General features: G+C 43.2%; 1 protein-coding gene across 1 annotated transcript; it reads right to left on the bottom strand.

The window, feature by feature from the left end:
• Window positions 1–5,241: 5,241 nt before the first annotated feature.
• EEF1A1 (eukaryotic translation elongation factor 1 alpha 1) lies at window positions 5,242–9,639 on the bottom strand. The gene is made up of 8 exons (XM_021553783.2): window positions 9,521–9,639; window positions 8,625–8,815; window positions 7,612–7,791; window positions 7,179–7,475; window positions 6,772–6,922; window positions 6,362–6,618; window positions 5,916–6,150; window positions 5,242–5,644 (listed from the first exon to the last, which is right to left on the bottom strand). Exons 2-8 carry the CDS (start codon window positions 8,766–8,768, stop codon window positions 5,520–5,522), a joined length of 1,389 nt encoding a protein of 462 aa, XP_021409458.1. The 5' UTR covers window positions 8,769–8,815; window positions 9,521–9,639; the 3' UTR covers window positions 5,242–5,519.
• Window positions 9,640–15,740: the final 6,101 nt, after the last annotated feature.

The following is a 15,740-nucleotide window of genomic DNA, read 5'->3' as shown; positions in this document are numbered from 1 at the left end:
GCTGGCACTTCAGAGAGGCTTTGTCCTTGTCCGGCTGCATCTCGGGAGACTTTGGCCAGGTGGCAGGTGACAGGGCTGGCTCGGTGACATTGCCCCCAGCTGGCTGGTGGACAGTGGTGGGTGTCAGCTGGAAGCGGCTGTTCAGGAACAGAGTGGTCACGTCACAGGCAGTGACCTCAGCTCTCCTTGGCTGTGCCACGTGTGTAGCAGTCTGGGGAATGCGTGCCCAGGAATGAGTCGCAGGAATTTCCCTCACAAGGAAGTGACTGCAGTAGAGCAGAGCCCCCGTTCAGGGTGGTTTTCCTTCTCCCACTCCCAGGCCACATATATATATCTCCCTCCTTCTCCAAAGAATTAGGGTACTGTAATCCATAAAAGTGCTTCAGCAGCAGGCTAGGTGATATTAGTTACTGTTACTAGTAATGTCAGTCAAACAAACTTATAATGACATTTAAATTCATCTACTCCTTCCTTTTTTTCCTCTGGAAAAGGCTATTAAAGGACTTGTTAAACATAGAGACAACTCAACACCAAGAATCCTACATCCCTTTCTCCAAAATACTCATGTTCTATCAGCAGAACCACAGCCTAGCTTATAAACTAAATATTTATTAAATATTAATTATTTAATAAGAAGAAATATATATAACATATAAAATAAATAATATGTATAAATAATAATTTATTATTCATTTGTAGGCATTCAATTTTGTTTACTAAGGATTAGCTTAGAATCCAGCTTCAAAATAGGAACTGCAGATTTTAAGGTGTCTGGCAATGGCAATTATAAAAAAATAATTAGGTACTTTATTAAATTATGTAGATGTAGACATATGTTATATACAATATATAGGTGTGCATGTGTGTGTATACATACATACATATATATATATAATGCATGAAAATGGGCATTTTGCTTAAGATGTGCCCAGGTAGCTGCAGATAAGAGGAATCTGAAACCTCCTTTAAAATTTCAGCCCTACCTGCAATCAGCCCCCTCCAGGAGGGACATTTGTGTTGCATGTCCATCTCTGTGCAGGTTTAGTCAACAACTTTGCCAGCTGTGCTGATCTGTGCAGAATAGGCACCTGGGATGTGGAAACACTGTGGCTCTTCCCTTGGCATTAAATAATCCAGATTTTACTGGGCTGAAAGGGAAAATGTGACTGTGACTGCTGCTGTCAGGGCAGGCAGAGCCCTGAGTTAGGGGTGAGCTGGCTCTGCTAATTTCCAGTGACTATGTAATGCAAAAAAACCCATCATATTAACCCAAAGACTAGTGTTTGTGCTGGGCCTGAGCCAGCAGATGCCCTTGCAGGATGCCCAGGGCTCTGGATTGCTTTGCTGAGAAAAGCCAGGAGACTTAGCAAGGACCTCAGCATACACAGGGCAAAGCTGTTGCTACTTCATCCTTAAAATCACACACTTGGCCCATGGGGATGATTCACCAAAGAAAGCCTAGGTGCTTTCCAACTTATTTTGCTTTATTAAAGGAAGAAATAAGCAAAACCTGCACAAATTGCAGTTCCTTGGCTGACAGCCCATGTGCACCCCACTGCTGCCCCACCGTTCTCCCACCCAGAGGCCAGAGATCTGCATCAGGGTATCCCATTCTGATTTACCTCCAACTTCCCTCAGTACCTCACTCAGCATCTTCCAAGGAAAATATGGGCTCAGCTGCCACTGTACCAGTACAGAGAAGCTGGCAGATTTGAATTATGTTGTGTAAATATTTGAAACATTAAAGGATTAAAGAATTACTGATAGGTAGCCAGGGAAAGTAACCTGATTTTTAAAAAAGTAGGCAACTATGTAATTGACTTATGATGCAGAAGTAATCTGAAGGGGATAAAGAGGACCCAGAAAAGGCTAAAAACCCACAGCTTCTGTACCTTGGAAGCCAATACAGTTTTGATATCTAGAAGACTTTTCTTCAGCTCTTTCACACCCCAGGCGCCCTCTTTCTCCTGAAGTGGTTTCAGGCCTCTCCTTGGTAAGCAGGAGCAGCGTGGTAAGAGAAGGGTAATTTTGCCCAGTATTATCTTCCATAGTCACAGTTTACTCCTCTGTTTAGTTTATGGTTTGGCTATTATTTAAGACTTGCAGTTTCAGAAAACTAAATTCATAGACAGGAAGTACTGCTTGGTGCAGTCAGATGACATGAAAAATTTGAGTTATTGAAACTAATAAGTTCAAAAGTGCTAATACTGTTAGGAATTTATAACTTGCAGTGAAATGCATGTGAGAAGTTCTTGTAGAAAAGGGGCTCTTGGTGAAGCAGATGCCTTGAGCAGGACCTCATAAGTGTTCAGGGTCCCTCAGGGTGCTGTTGGGGAGGCAGCTTATCAGCCCTCCCACTGCATCCTCCACCCCCTAGTCCCTCTGGGCACCACACAGACATAGAACTAATAGAAATTAAAACCAGGGGGGTTGTATTCAGACTGAACTTATATGGTTCTTTAACAGGTAATTATTTAGCACCAACGAGGAAAAGAATATCCCTGTACAGTACAAAGTTTGTCTCTACATGGTTGATCTTGACCAAACCTAGAATTTAAAATATGCATTTACAGAAAATAGTTTTTCAAAATTTGTCAATACCTTTCAAAATATACTAAAACAGCTAAATTCAGAATGTGAGTTAGTCTATTTGCAATTTGAGTTAACTAAGTTACTCCAATTATTAGCCTAGTACAAACTGATCTGAGATATAATTAAAATGCCTCTGGGAAGTGGTCTGAGCAAAGTCCATTTTATTCCAGCCTAAACTATCCACCTAGGCAACCAACAATAAGCAAGAAGTTACTTAGTGATATCAGCTATGACTGCACTGCTCCATTTCCCCCAGCACGTCACCACATAACATTTCTGGAATATATCTGTGTATTTAAAGTCCTCTGGACTACCAACACATTCATCAAGTAGAAAGGAAACATTCACAAATGTGAATGTGAATGCCAAGACTCCAGACAGTTTTCTGCCTTCACAGCTGGCTCCATCATCACAGCAGCATGCAGTCATACTTCTGTATGAACACCACCAGCATTGTAGGACAGTAAGACTTAAGGACAGCTGTAAAAGTTGCTTAAAGAAATAAGCAGTCAGAAGACAAATACAGTTCTCAACTAAGGACATTTATTAAGCTTGATCGAAGTAGTTTTATTCCGAAATTTTGTTTACAAAAGTCTAACAATTTCCCCAGGTAGTCAGATTAATAAAAGAACTGAGGTGGTATTACATTAGTGCATAGAAAGAAAATCTGGTCTGTAAAAGTTACAAAAACCAAATATGTAAAATGTAGGTTTTACATACATGAAAGCAATTGCTAGTATTGCAGGCAGAGCATTCCCTAGTGTTTTGCTGCACACATGAAGTTGTTAGATGCCATACTTTAGAGGCTTTTTTCCTTTTGGAAGCAGGACCAGCCCATCTGCCACAACCTATGCAGCTGACTCTTGCTCTGCTCTTCAGCCAGGCCATTTTAAGGGGACCCAGCCTCCCAGCAGCTCTGGCAGCTGATCTGATCACAGGTAACCTAAGGGCCTCTTGCAGCAGCAGCACCACACTGCACTGTGGGCCAACCTTATTTTCCCTAAGGATCTGAAGGAGTTGCTTACTACGAGCCCGTTTCCAAATTACCATGGAGCATGTACGCCCAGCTGAGGACAACCGTGCAACGTGCACAGAGGCACTCCAGACTGGGTGTTGCATATCCAGGCCATGGCTGGCCAAACCAAACATCCTGCACCTAACAAAGGAATGTGAAGGAAATCCAACAAATGCAGAGCTGCGCTGAAGGCAGCCTGTGCAAAGCTGCTTTTGTTTTTCATCCAAATCAGAACTCTGCTGAACCAGTTTGACCGAAGCCTCTTGGAAAATATTTAGCAGTTTAACTGAAACGCATGATAAGATTTGGCAAGATACTTCAAACTTTATTATGACCAACAGTAGGTCTGCCTCCATTTTGAAGTTATGTATGTACTTCCTGTTGCCTTGGGGACACTTGACAAACCTCCAGAAGCAGAATTTAAGATTTCTTTACTGAATTACACAGCCAGCTATGAAGCTTTCTAGCCCTTGCTTCCACTGTACCTCCAAAAACTGTGTAATGCTCCAAGGTTCCACTGCAGTTAAAGACACAGAAGGTAAGCAGAAAAGGAGAAAAGATCCAGACAAAGAGCAAGAAGTAACAGCGGCTCAGACCTATCCAAGCAGTACAGATGTGAGTTCCTGCAGAACAAGCACACAGCTGTAGAAGGAAAGGAAAACAGAACACAGATAATACAGCCATTACAGGCAGAAGAAACACACTGGTGTCATGGAACTAGTCCCTCACAAATACCAAATCTTTTTGACCTATCCTGGGGATGCTGTGGGGAAATCATGTGAAAGGTTAATAAAACAGCTGCACCATTATGCAAGTTAGCTCTGATTATCCATTAACTGCTTGCCATCATTTACCGATTTGAAGCAAGGCTTCTATGCCAGAATTCCCAATTACAGCCAGCATTCTCATAACCCGGAACACTTAACTTGGGGTTATTTGTCTACTGATTATTAGTAAGTTTGGACTAGATACTCAAGTTCCCTTCAACTGACTGCTTGATACAAATTTTCACCCTGTTGTTAAAGAAAATAGCAGGCACCATACCACTGTGCCATTTGGTGTTGGCTACAATGGTGAGTAACTCAGATTGTATCAAAGTGTAATTCTAGACAGAAGCTCCAGATTTGGCTATTTACCGTCTTACCAATTATTAGAAAACATCTATGTATAAGTGTTTAATTTTTGAAGAGCTACATAACATCGGTTTCCCAGAAAAAAAAAATATGGTTCTGCTTTTGACTAAAAAAATCAGTGTACAAGATGTTGGAAACCCAACACTGGATTCTTTCTTTGTAGTATTAAAGGTTAAAAGTATTCACTTCTTCTCAATGTAGAATTTTCTTGGTTTACTCAATACTTCACAAAATGCACAAAAACACTGTTAATGTTACCTGGTATTTGTGCAATCCAATCTAAAAAGTTTTTGAAAAAAGCACCAGAAAAGTTTTTAAGGCTTAGATCAGTTTAAAAGTAAACCTGTGTATGAATTTTGTTCTACTCTTCAGAAACAAGTAGTTTTGAGTATCTGCTTTGCAACTTATGAACGTATTTAAGTAACAATCATTTCTTATTCCATCATGACTAGATAAAAGTTTTGCCATAAACTCAACATTAACCCAAAGAACACAGAGACATAGCATTGAACTTCTGCTTTAATGGTCTCAAATTCTGTGACAGATTTTTGGTCAAGTTTCCATTTTAAAAAATTTATCGATTTTAAAGACTAATAACTTAAACTGCCACGAAACAAATGGTCCACAAACATTCCTTTCCTTCTGAAGCTTTTACGATGCATTGTAATCATTAACCAGTCTTTTGCTATTAAACTTAAATGGCCAATTGAGACAAACAGTTCTGAGACCGTTCTTCCACCACTGGTTAAGACTGAGGTGGCAGCTGGTGTACAGAATTTTCATTTAGCCTTCTGGGCCTTCTGGGCAGACTTTGTGACCTTGCCAGCTCCTCCAGCCTTCTTGTCAACAGCCTTGATGACACCAACAGCGACCGTCTGCCTCATGTCACGCACAGCAAAACGACCTGAAAGAAAAAACACATTTCATGACTTTTGTCTATGCTGCCTATCTTACAGCCCAATTTGCGCAGTGGCAACACACAGGTTGTTGTAAATGGGTCAGCACTGCTCTGGAACCTTCTCTAGTTTTCTCTCCATGCAGCCGTAAAGCCTTGGCTCCACTTCACAGTTTCAAGTTACAGCTTTCATTAACATTTCACAGAACACACTGCCTCCCAATACTAGAAATGGAGGAGTGTCTTTCCTAGAGACCCATATTAATGTGAGATGCCTTACCGAGAGGAGGGTAATCAGAGAAGCTCTCAACACACATGGGTTTGCCAGGGATCATATCAACGATGGCAGCATCTCCAGATTTCAGGAATTTGGGACCATCCTCCAGCTTCTTCCCAGAACGACGATCGATCTTCTCCTTAAGCTCAGCAAATTTGCATGCAATGTGAGCAGTATGGCAATCCAGCACAGGGGCATAGCCAGCACTGATCTGGCCAGGGTGGTTCAAGATAATGACCTAAGAAACAAAAGAAAGCCAAGTTAGAAGGGGTGTGATTTTGAACACTGACGTGTTCTTACAAAGCCAAGGACTTAGTAAGATTTGCTTCAACCAAATACAACTCAAAATACAACTCTATGCTGCTCTCTCTATAGCTTAGCCTAACAAGACTCCTATTTTGCATTAGAGAGCTACGCTCCCAACATCCCTGAACAGCTGCATAAAATACCTGTGCAGTGAAGCCAGCTGCTTCCATGGGAGGGTCATTCTTGCTGTCACCAGCAACATTACCACGGCGAACATCTTTCACAGACACGTTCTTAACATTGAAGCCAACGTTGTCACCAGGCAGAGCTTCACTCAGGGCTTCATGGTGCATCTCAACAGATTTAACTTCAGTTGTTACATTGACTGGGGCAAAAGTAACCACCATGCCTGGCTTCAGAACACCTGTTTCCACACGGCCAACTGGTACAGTACCAATGCCTGCAAAAGCAACAACAGCATTATTTATTATTCAGCTTAGTAAATATATGCCCTTATGGGGAAAAAACCCCACTCGAGACAAGAATTCTAATTTTTGACTTGGAAAAGAGCTGCTGCTGCTGGCACGTGAGCAGCATTCCAGAGAACACATACCACCAATTTTGTAGACATCCTGAAGAGGCAGACGCAGAGGTTTGTCAGTTGGACGAGTTGGTGGCAGGATGCAGTCCAGGGCTTCAAGGAGGGTGGTTCCACTGGCACTGCCATCCTTACGGGTGATCTTCCATCCCTTGAACCAGGGCATCTGTAATGCAAACAAACCCAGGTTAATCCGACTGCCAAATTTAATGGTGCCAAGCCTGAAAAAGCCCAAGCAGCATCCCTTAGCATCATTTCAATTTACTGCTGCAGAGTAAGAACTTTTGTAACTGCTAAGATTTATCTTGAACTTTAGCACTTCCCAAACATAACTATTACAAAATGTGCGTTTTATCATTGCATAATTGGACTTAACAGTCTTCCTAGTTTCATGCCTTAACAGAAATAAATGTCAAACCTACGTTAGAGCTAGGCTCCAGCATGTTGTCACCATTCCAACCAGAAATTGGCACAAAAGCCACAGTGTCTGGGTTGTAGCCAATCTTCTTGATGTAGGTGCTGACTTCTTTGACAATCTCTTCATATCTCTTCTGGCTGTAGGGTGGCTCAGTGGAATCCATCTTGTTGACACCAACAATCAGCTGTTTTACACCCAGGGTGTAGGCCAGAAGGGCATGCTCACGGGTCTGCCCATTCTTGGAAATACCAGCCTCAAACTCACCAACACCAGCAGCAACAATCAGGACAGCACAATCAGCCTTTGAAAAAAAAAAAAAAAGAAAAAACAACCTCACTATAATGCTTGCGTGTATGCCAAAGTAATACAGGAACCGCCCCCTAAGCAACCAAGGAACAACGTTCCAGAACCCCCCAAATCGTACTTTCTTTACATACCTGAGAAGTTCCAGTAATCATGTTTTTAATGAAGTCTCTGTGTCCAGGAGCATCAATGATGGTGACGTAGTATTTGCTTGTTTCAAATTTCCACAGAGAAATATCAATAGTAATACCACGCTCACGTTCAGCCTTCAGCTTGTCCAAGACCCAGGCATATTTGAAGGAACCTTTGCCCATCTACAGTCAGAAAAAAACCCATTTTTATTACCATTAAAAAGAAGGGGTTTTGTATCTGCAACTAGTTCAGAAAGATCACACTGACTGAAGAGCAAAATCTATTAATAGTAACTGGCTTAACACTGAAAAACGCTGCTGCTCATAAAAACAGCAACAAGATACGCTTAGCACTACTGGTGAGAGATGCCAACTGTTGAATCTTATTGAACTTGCTGACAGTTCAGACTCCTTGGCAGCTTGTTAATTTCACTAAAGCATCTTTATGATAGAGCTCTTGAGCCTGAGTCCTACTATCAGGTATCTTCTACAATTTTAAGTCCTCCTACTACTTCAATCCTTGCAATAATCAACACCTTAATTTCCACTCTGATAAACATTTGTCAAATTTTATTCTATGTTCTTATGACCTGTGCTGTTATTACACAGAAAAAGAACAGTATCAGTAAAACTCCCAGATTTTTAAATTAAGACTTTTATCAACTATCCTTCTATGTAGTTTGTATCTGGCCATTTAACCTGATTCGAGATGTTACTATTCAGATGTAGCTTTAGACTACCTTCTCTTGACTTGCTTTACACTTCACAACCTGAGTTTCTGCAATTAACACAAGGGCAGATGGAACACTTACAACACTTGTTCTACCTCGGGGACAACTGCAACGCAGCTGCCGCCCTGTGGCCACGCAACACTGACCCACTTGTTCAGCTCTTGGGGCAGAGGCAACCGAACCGCCTCCCCGTGGCCACTGAAGGCTTTGCAGGTTCACTTTTCAATTAAGGGGCTAGTCATTCCTGCAGCCCAGAATTTTGCTGGCTGCTATGCGCCCACCCACCTCAGCCGCTTCCTTCTCGAACTTCTCGATGGTCCTCTTGTCGATGCCCCCACATTTGTAGATGAGGTGGCCGGTGGTGGTGGACTTGCCAGAATCGACGTGGCCGATGACGACGATGTTGATGTGGGTCTTCTCCTTTCCCATTTTGGATGTTAGCTGAGTTCTTTCTTTCGGCAAAAGAGAATCGACACCTGCAGGTTCCCGAGAAGAAGCTGGTTACGCCTCGGGCCGGGCCTCGGGGCAGCGATGGCGGAGCCGCACGCGGGCGGCCGGGCCGGGATGGCGGCCCCGCCCCGCCGGGGGAGGGGAGGAGCGAGGCGGGCGGGCCGCGGCCCCTCGGAGCGCCCCTCGCGTCGCCCCCTCCCCGGGCTCGAGTTACCCCGGCGGCGGCGGGGGCGCGGGGCGGCGGCGAGCGGGCCCGGCGGGCAGCCGGAGGGCGGGGCCGCCCCGCTCCTTTGTGTGACTCACCCCGCCCGGGCCGCCGCGTCCTCCATTTTGTGGCGCTGGCGGCGGGCGGCGAGGCGAGCGGCCATTTTTGCACTCGTGCCCCGGCCCCCTCCCGCCGGCGGCCCCGCCGCCCCGCCCGGCACGGCCCCGCGCCGCCGCCCGCGGGGCGCAAGGGGAGGCTGCCGGGCGCCTCCTGCCCCACGCCCGCCCGGGCACGCCGCTCCGCCGCCCTCAGCGCGGACAACGGGGGTGTGCACATGGTAATCGAGCAGAACGATGCGCCGCCATCCCTCCGCCCCGCGCTCCCTTGCCCGCCCGTCCGCCTCGGTTCCCGCCGGCACCCCCGGCCCCTCCCTCCCCTCGGCCCCCTGCACGCCCCGGCCCAGCGCTCGCCGGGCCTCCGGGGCGAGCGGACCCCGGCCCGGCCCGGCCCGGCGGACGCGCCTCACCTGCTCGGCGACGGCGGCAAACCCGGAGCGAAAAAGACCGACGGCGTGAGCTCCGCCCCTTATATAGCCTGCCGGGGGGCGGGGTCTCGGGACACGTCACCGCTCCCGGCGGCCCCGCGGCCCCGCCCGGGCACGGAGCGGCCCGCCCCCGCCGGGCCCGAGCGGGACCCCGGCCCGGCCCGAGCGGGACCCGGGCCCGAGCGGGACCCGCCCGGCCCGAGCGGGACCCCGGCCCCGAGCGGGACCCGGGCCCGGCGCTGTGCCGAGGGCTCCGCCGGGAAGGGAGCCGTGTCCCTGTGGCGCTGGGATGGAGCGCGGGCGGGATGCCGCCTGCCCGGAAGGAAGCGGGGCAGCACCGAGCAGCCCCGGCCCCTGCAGGGCCCAGCGCTCGGGCCCGGGCTACGGCCGCGTCAGGCCGGGCCCGAGGGACGAAAGTCCCTGGGGAGCAGCCCCGGCGAGTTAATTGTATTTCGCATTGGGGGCACAAAGGAACGCAATCAGCGAGATTAGAAATTCAGTGAGTTACCCTGACCGGCAAGTAACAAATGCCGGCTGAACATCGCGAAACTCCCCCTACCCCCGTACGTTGCAAGTCTCGCAGAATCAAACGTGGAGAAGGAGGGGAAGAGCAGGAATTTCTGGAAGCTTATCACACCGGAATAAGAAGCCATCGTTTGGCTTAAAAAAAAATGAAAAATATTTTTCTGGTTTTGTTTTACCGTTAGAGGACGAAAGTTGACTCGTCTTAGGAAACTTCGGCACAAAAAATACAAATCAAGGCAGACGCACTATCAGTAAAGATGCGTCTGAAGTGCAAATGGATCAGTCACGGAAGTATTCAGGACAGGGGTTCTCTGTGCAAGAAACCCTGACTGCAGAAACTGCCCCCATACTGTATTTTCACATGGGAAAACCGGCAGCCCTGGCAAATTATTTTTAGAATCGTGGCAATGAGGAGTCACAAAACAGCTCACAACATCAGAAATAAAGGCCCTCGTGATTCCAGTAGATTTTTTTTTTCTGGTTTAGTCGCCTGTAACTGATATAAGAAAAATCATTAAATATTCAACATCTCCTATACCCATCCAAGAGAAATTAAAATGAATAGCTGAACTGTCTCTGTTATTTTTAAATTATCTGCAAAGCTATGTAGTCCATCTTCTTATTCAGCTACATTATATGCCTGTCAGAAATAGTTACTTATCTATAGACAACTATCATCCATTTCTTGTTATGCTCTTCAGGGTGCAGTTGTATAGCATGGAAACAGCTTCTTGTTCAAAAACAAACAAAAAAGAAAACATCAGCAAACTAATAAAAAAACTACCTCATGCATCTACAAATGTACCCTTCCACTTAACTTCAAGTTTCTCTGAGATAAACCCAGCATCAAATTCATTAGAGAGCACTAAACTTGGATATCATGCTTTGATATGGAAGTGTTTCCATAAGATAAGGTATTTTTCCCACATGAAAAATTAAAAAGATGCATTTTGTAAAAAAAAACAAAACAACAAAATGTCATTAGAGAGCATGCTGAGTTTAGAGTACACCTTTTACAAAAACAAGCATTTCAGATAATAAAAGTGTTCAATATCTGAAAAAGGGTTCAGATATTAAACACTTTTTTTTTAAGAAAGGAAAAAAACAAATTCTCTCTCACCCCTTCTTATGTTTTTCAGCAGAGATTAGTAGTAGTGGGGGAGGGAATATAGAAATGGTGCAGCTTTCCTCAAAATTAACCTTCAGGGCCAGTTACTAGTGAAGACACCGCATATGAAGACATAGGAAAAGAGCAGGAAAAGGAAGGTGATCTGCTTTCTGGAAATGGAAGTGCATTCTTGTGAGTGGCTTGGTTTGAAGACCAAAATATAATATTTAGCAAGAAAGCTAGGAAACAGTTTTTTAGGGTCTTCTATAAAGCAAAGACTGTAAACACAGTTAAAAAGCTTTATTCTTCAATATGGTTTGAAGTTACCTTCTCAAATGTGTATTTCAGTGGGGGAGGGGGGGTGTTTTTAATGGACTGATCTGTCAAAGAAACCATTTTCATAAAAAGGTAGTTTTAACACTTCCCAAATGCAGTCAATTATTTGTGCCTGAACAGGAACATGAGGAAGGAAATATGTTACTAAATTCTTATATGGTCCATACTAAACTGCATATTTCTAATTTTTTTAAAGCTACTGTTCTTAGAAGATAATTTCATAAAGGCTCTTAGAATCAGGTGTTTCTTAAGGAAGTAATTTCAGGTATTTCTTCTCTAAGGCAGTATCTATATAGCTGAAAAGCTATGAAAGCTGAATTTGTGGTACAAATTTTTAAACATAGTCCTAGTTTAAATCTACAGCAGTTATTTTCCCCCTCCACTTCTTTAAATGAGTTTTCAAAATAATTCTATTATTTCCTCTTTAGTTTGACCAATACATGTTTTTATTCTCTCAACAATTAGTGTATCTTTTCTTGCCCACTCCATTAGAAGAACATTCCTATTATCAATCTCAAAAATATTTATACAGCTGGGGACCTTCTGATATATGAGTAGCCTCAGACAATACAGTGGAAATGCATTCTGAAGAATCCTCTCAGCTAACACAAATAGCCCTACACTGGACTAAATCCTGTTTGCAACAGCCTATAAAAATTTTAGATTGTATTAATTTGGTAAAACTAATCACTTTAATATGTAACATTTAGGAAGGAACAAAGATAAGACATTTCAAGAAGTCAAGGATATTTAGCCATTTAAATAGGGCTTATTCAATACTGACATCAGAACTAGGAGGACATTCTCCTTTGATCACTGGTGAGCATATGCTAAACTGAAATATCCTATGTTTACATATGTCTCCAGTGTAAGAACACAGAGAATGCTCTAAAGCATGTGTATTGAAGGAAACCACCATTTTAAAAGGGTTTTGAATCTCAGGTCACATGATATTAAAATAAAAGTCTAAGCCAAAAAAATCTAGGCCAAAAGTTTCAGCTTTAAAAAGTATATGTCATCTGGATTTTGAGTTCATAGTAGCTACTGAAGCATTACTTCCATTTAGCATGTGGCTCCAGCACATACAGAATGGGCTGTAAGCTTAGAACATATTCACAGCCAGTGAAATCATGCTAGGAGATAAAAGATGTGCTCACTGAGCATCTCTAAAGAATTTCAATTCTACCATATGCACATGGGTATTTTTTTTGGTCAGATTCCTGTGCAAAGATGCAGGTAAGTTAGGCTTATACAACCATTTTAATTGCAATGACCAAAGTCATTCAGGAGTATGAGCAAACAGACTTTTTATGTGCAAGACTTGAAGCAGATCTGATAAATTGAGTATATCAAGCTCACTATATATGAAAGAGGCACTAAGATTTCTTGAGGGCACTTTCAGGAAGTGGTGGAAAAGCAGTCCAAAGTTACCAATAGTAGTAATTGGTGATCAGCAAAACTGGATTCTAATACACAGCACCATTCTGTTATACAGTTAGCCTCATACTTACTGTGAAAGGTTTTCTAATCCCTATATTATAATTATCCTGGTACGTACATTTGTCCAAAGTTCAATATAAACTATAGCGTGAGCATACAGCCTTACTTCCATCTATAAGTGTTCTTTAATGCATTGATTCCTAACAGCAATAAAAAGCACCTACACCTGTTACAAAACCCTTTTTCATACATGATCTTAATACTTACAACCAGTTTTTACAATCATCTGCTTATGAAATAAGAGAACAATAGAATAATGGTGTTATTCATATATGAAAAGAGTAGACAGAAAACCTGCCTAAAGAAAAGGTTTAACTGAACAGGGTGAGGTGATCTATACTAATAGAAAAACACTATTTTTGAAAATTACTTAGCTCTGTACAAGTAGCTGGCATTTTTATATAAACAAAATTGCTTGTTAAAAGAAAGAGACAACAGTAAATACAGTTTAAGTTATTGTCTTAGTAGACAGTATAAATTAAACTCTTCCATCCTTGGAAGTTTAAGACTTGGACTAATTAAAGTCATCTTGTCTGATCTCATAGCTGACCTTGCTTATAGATTCACAAAAGAAGGTCTTACAGTAGGAGGTATAACACAGTGGACTTCAAAACTCTTGCGAGTATCACTGGGATGAACACGCAGTGACAATTGCAGAGTCTTCTGAATAGCTTAACAAGAGCCTCTTTAAAAGTCATTGTTGCTCATGAAAGAAGTTTCCTCTAGGAAGCACTGCCATTATAGTTACAGCATTTATAACAGGTGATGGAGTACTGGCTTGGAGGATAGCCTGCTTTAAAAAAAAAAAAAAATCCTTTGGACAGTCTTTTCAAACCACATTATCCACAGCACGAGAAAGCTCATTTATATTGAAGGTTTAGTACTGGCTGAACTGTGATACCGAAGGTTTGGGATCAGGCAGAGTGGTCAGATCATGCTGGGATGTGACCAGAACTAGCAGCTGTATTTAAACCCCATGTGCTGTTCTGTGGAGTTCTGCAGAGTTCTGCATTTGTGAGCTAGAAAATGAAAGTATTTGATGTAGAACAGAGGTGTCCTAAGGAGGAAATAACTGCACAGGTGGCTGCTTTGGTAACAGTGTTCTGGAACCAAACAGCAAATGAGCAGATACATGCAGATAATAGCTTAAACAAAAAGTGACCCTTCACTTGCAGACATTTGACAAAACTTCATATACCTCATTAATGCTAGGCTAATTTACACAGCTGATGCCCTGGCTCCAGGCAAAAAGCAGAATTACTAGACGCTAATGCAGAAATAAGGTGAAGGTCTGATGAAGTAACCACCATTATGGAGGAACAACATAAATTGTTAAAGTGTTCTGTGGTTTTGCATTAGTATTTTCCAACAGCAGCAAACAGGCAAATTTCTACTATATCTCACCACCTTTTGGACACCCTAAATGAATGGTAAATGCTTGTAGGAGTTCAATTCAAAGAATGCCCTAAATGGGAGCATTTTACATACATACATACATACATATATATGTAAATAGTGCATTTTGTGGGAAGAAAATGTCAGTTACTGAACCAAAATCCACTGGGTGAGGATGGTGTGACTTCTGAATCTATCAGGAACATCCAAAATTCCATTTTAAAACTCTGGTCTCTTCTGCTAAAAATCATTTTGCCAAAAGCAACATATTCATCCTCTTGCGCTAATAAGTCTGTGACAAAAATGTTTAAGTGGGACCTCAAATCCTCACCCTTGCATCTTAGAATTCTTCTCTGAGCCCTCACAGCAACTCAGCTATGCTTTTAACTTTGCTTAGTGTCCACTCATCAGGTTAATTTTGCTGCCCCTCTCACTACAGTAGGTTTGGAGCTGGATTGTGCGCTTTACAAAAAAACCCTGTGAACTCCCATCGCTATCTTCCAGATCCTGTGCCTTCTCCCCCTTCTCTCTCTCCTCCTGAGCCAAGTAAAGGTAGGTTGTCAAGGAAGGAGACATTCTATATGAACAAATGCTCATATAACCTCCCCTAGAAGAGGTTTGTATGAATAAAAAAACCCTGAGGTGCAGCTTAGAGCTGCAAGGGAGAGAAACATAATAAAGGTGACTTTGGTGCCAACCACAAAAGTATACTCCAGATTGGAGCCAGTGGACGGATGGGTCGAAGGAGGAAGAAGGCTGTACTGAGACTGGGCTAGCCTAGTAAGGATGGCACAGATATATCCACCTGTTCACTCTTCACTCTCCCATCTTGACACTGCTCTGGTTTTGACTCCTGGCATCACTCTAGCCATAGGCTCACATTCCACTGCAATCACATGTACATCATTCTCACTCTGTGGTAACCACAGTAACCAGACGTGGTACAAGTCAAGTCACTCAGAAGCTTTACTCAGTTTAAGGGAATATAGCATATGCCTGACATTTATTTAGTGAACTTAGATTTTGAGACTATTGAACTTTGGAAAGGTATCAGGGAAGAACTATGGGAATAAATCTAGATCTGGAAAAGTACTTACACTTGACCTGCTCAATCTATACGAGTTTACTGAAATGCAGTTTGGCTTAGTTTCCAGGATTCTGCAAGAGAGAAACTTCTGTAAAGGAAGAATCACAAATCTGGGCACAGATGCAAAAAAGTTCAAGGCTATTGCTTGTTAAAGTAGAAATCGAAAACACTTATTTGTAATTGTCAGTGAGCAGTGGCAGCACCTTGGTTAAAGCAGGAAGGCAACATAGGAAGAAATGCTCAATATTTAA

The sequence above is a fragment of the Lonchura striata genome, chromosome 3 (genome assembly GCF_046129695.1).
Source record: "Lonchura striata isolate bLonStr1 chromosome 3, bLonStr1.mat, whole genome shotgun sequence".
Taxonomy (NCBI): domain Eukaryota; kingdom Metazoa; phylum Chordata; class Aves; order Passeriformes; family Estrildidae; genus Lonchura; species Lonchura striata.
The sequence above is the reverse complement of the archived record's forward strand: the minus strand, read 5'-3'. Positions and strand labels throughout refer to the sequence as shown.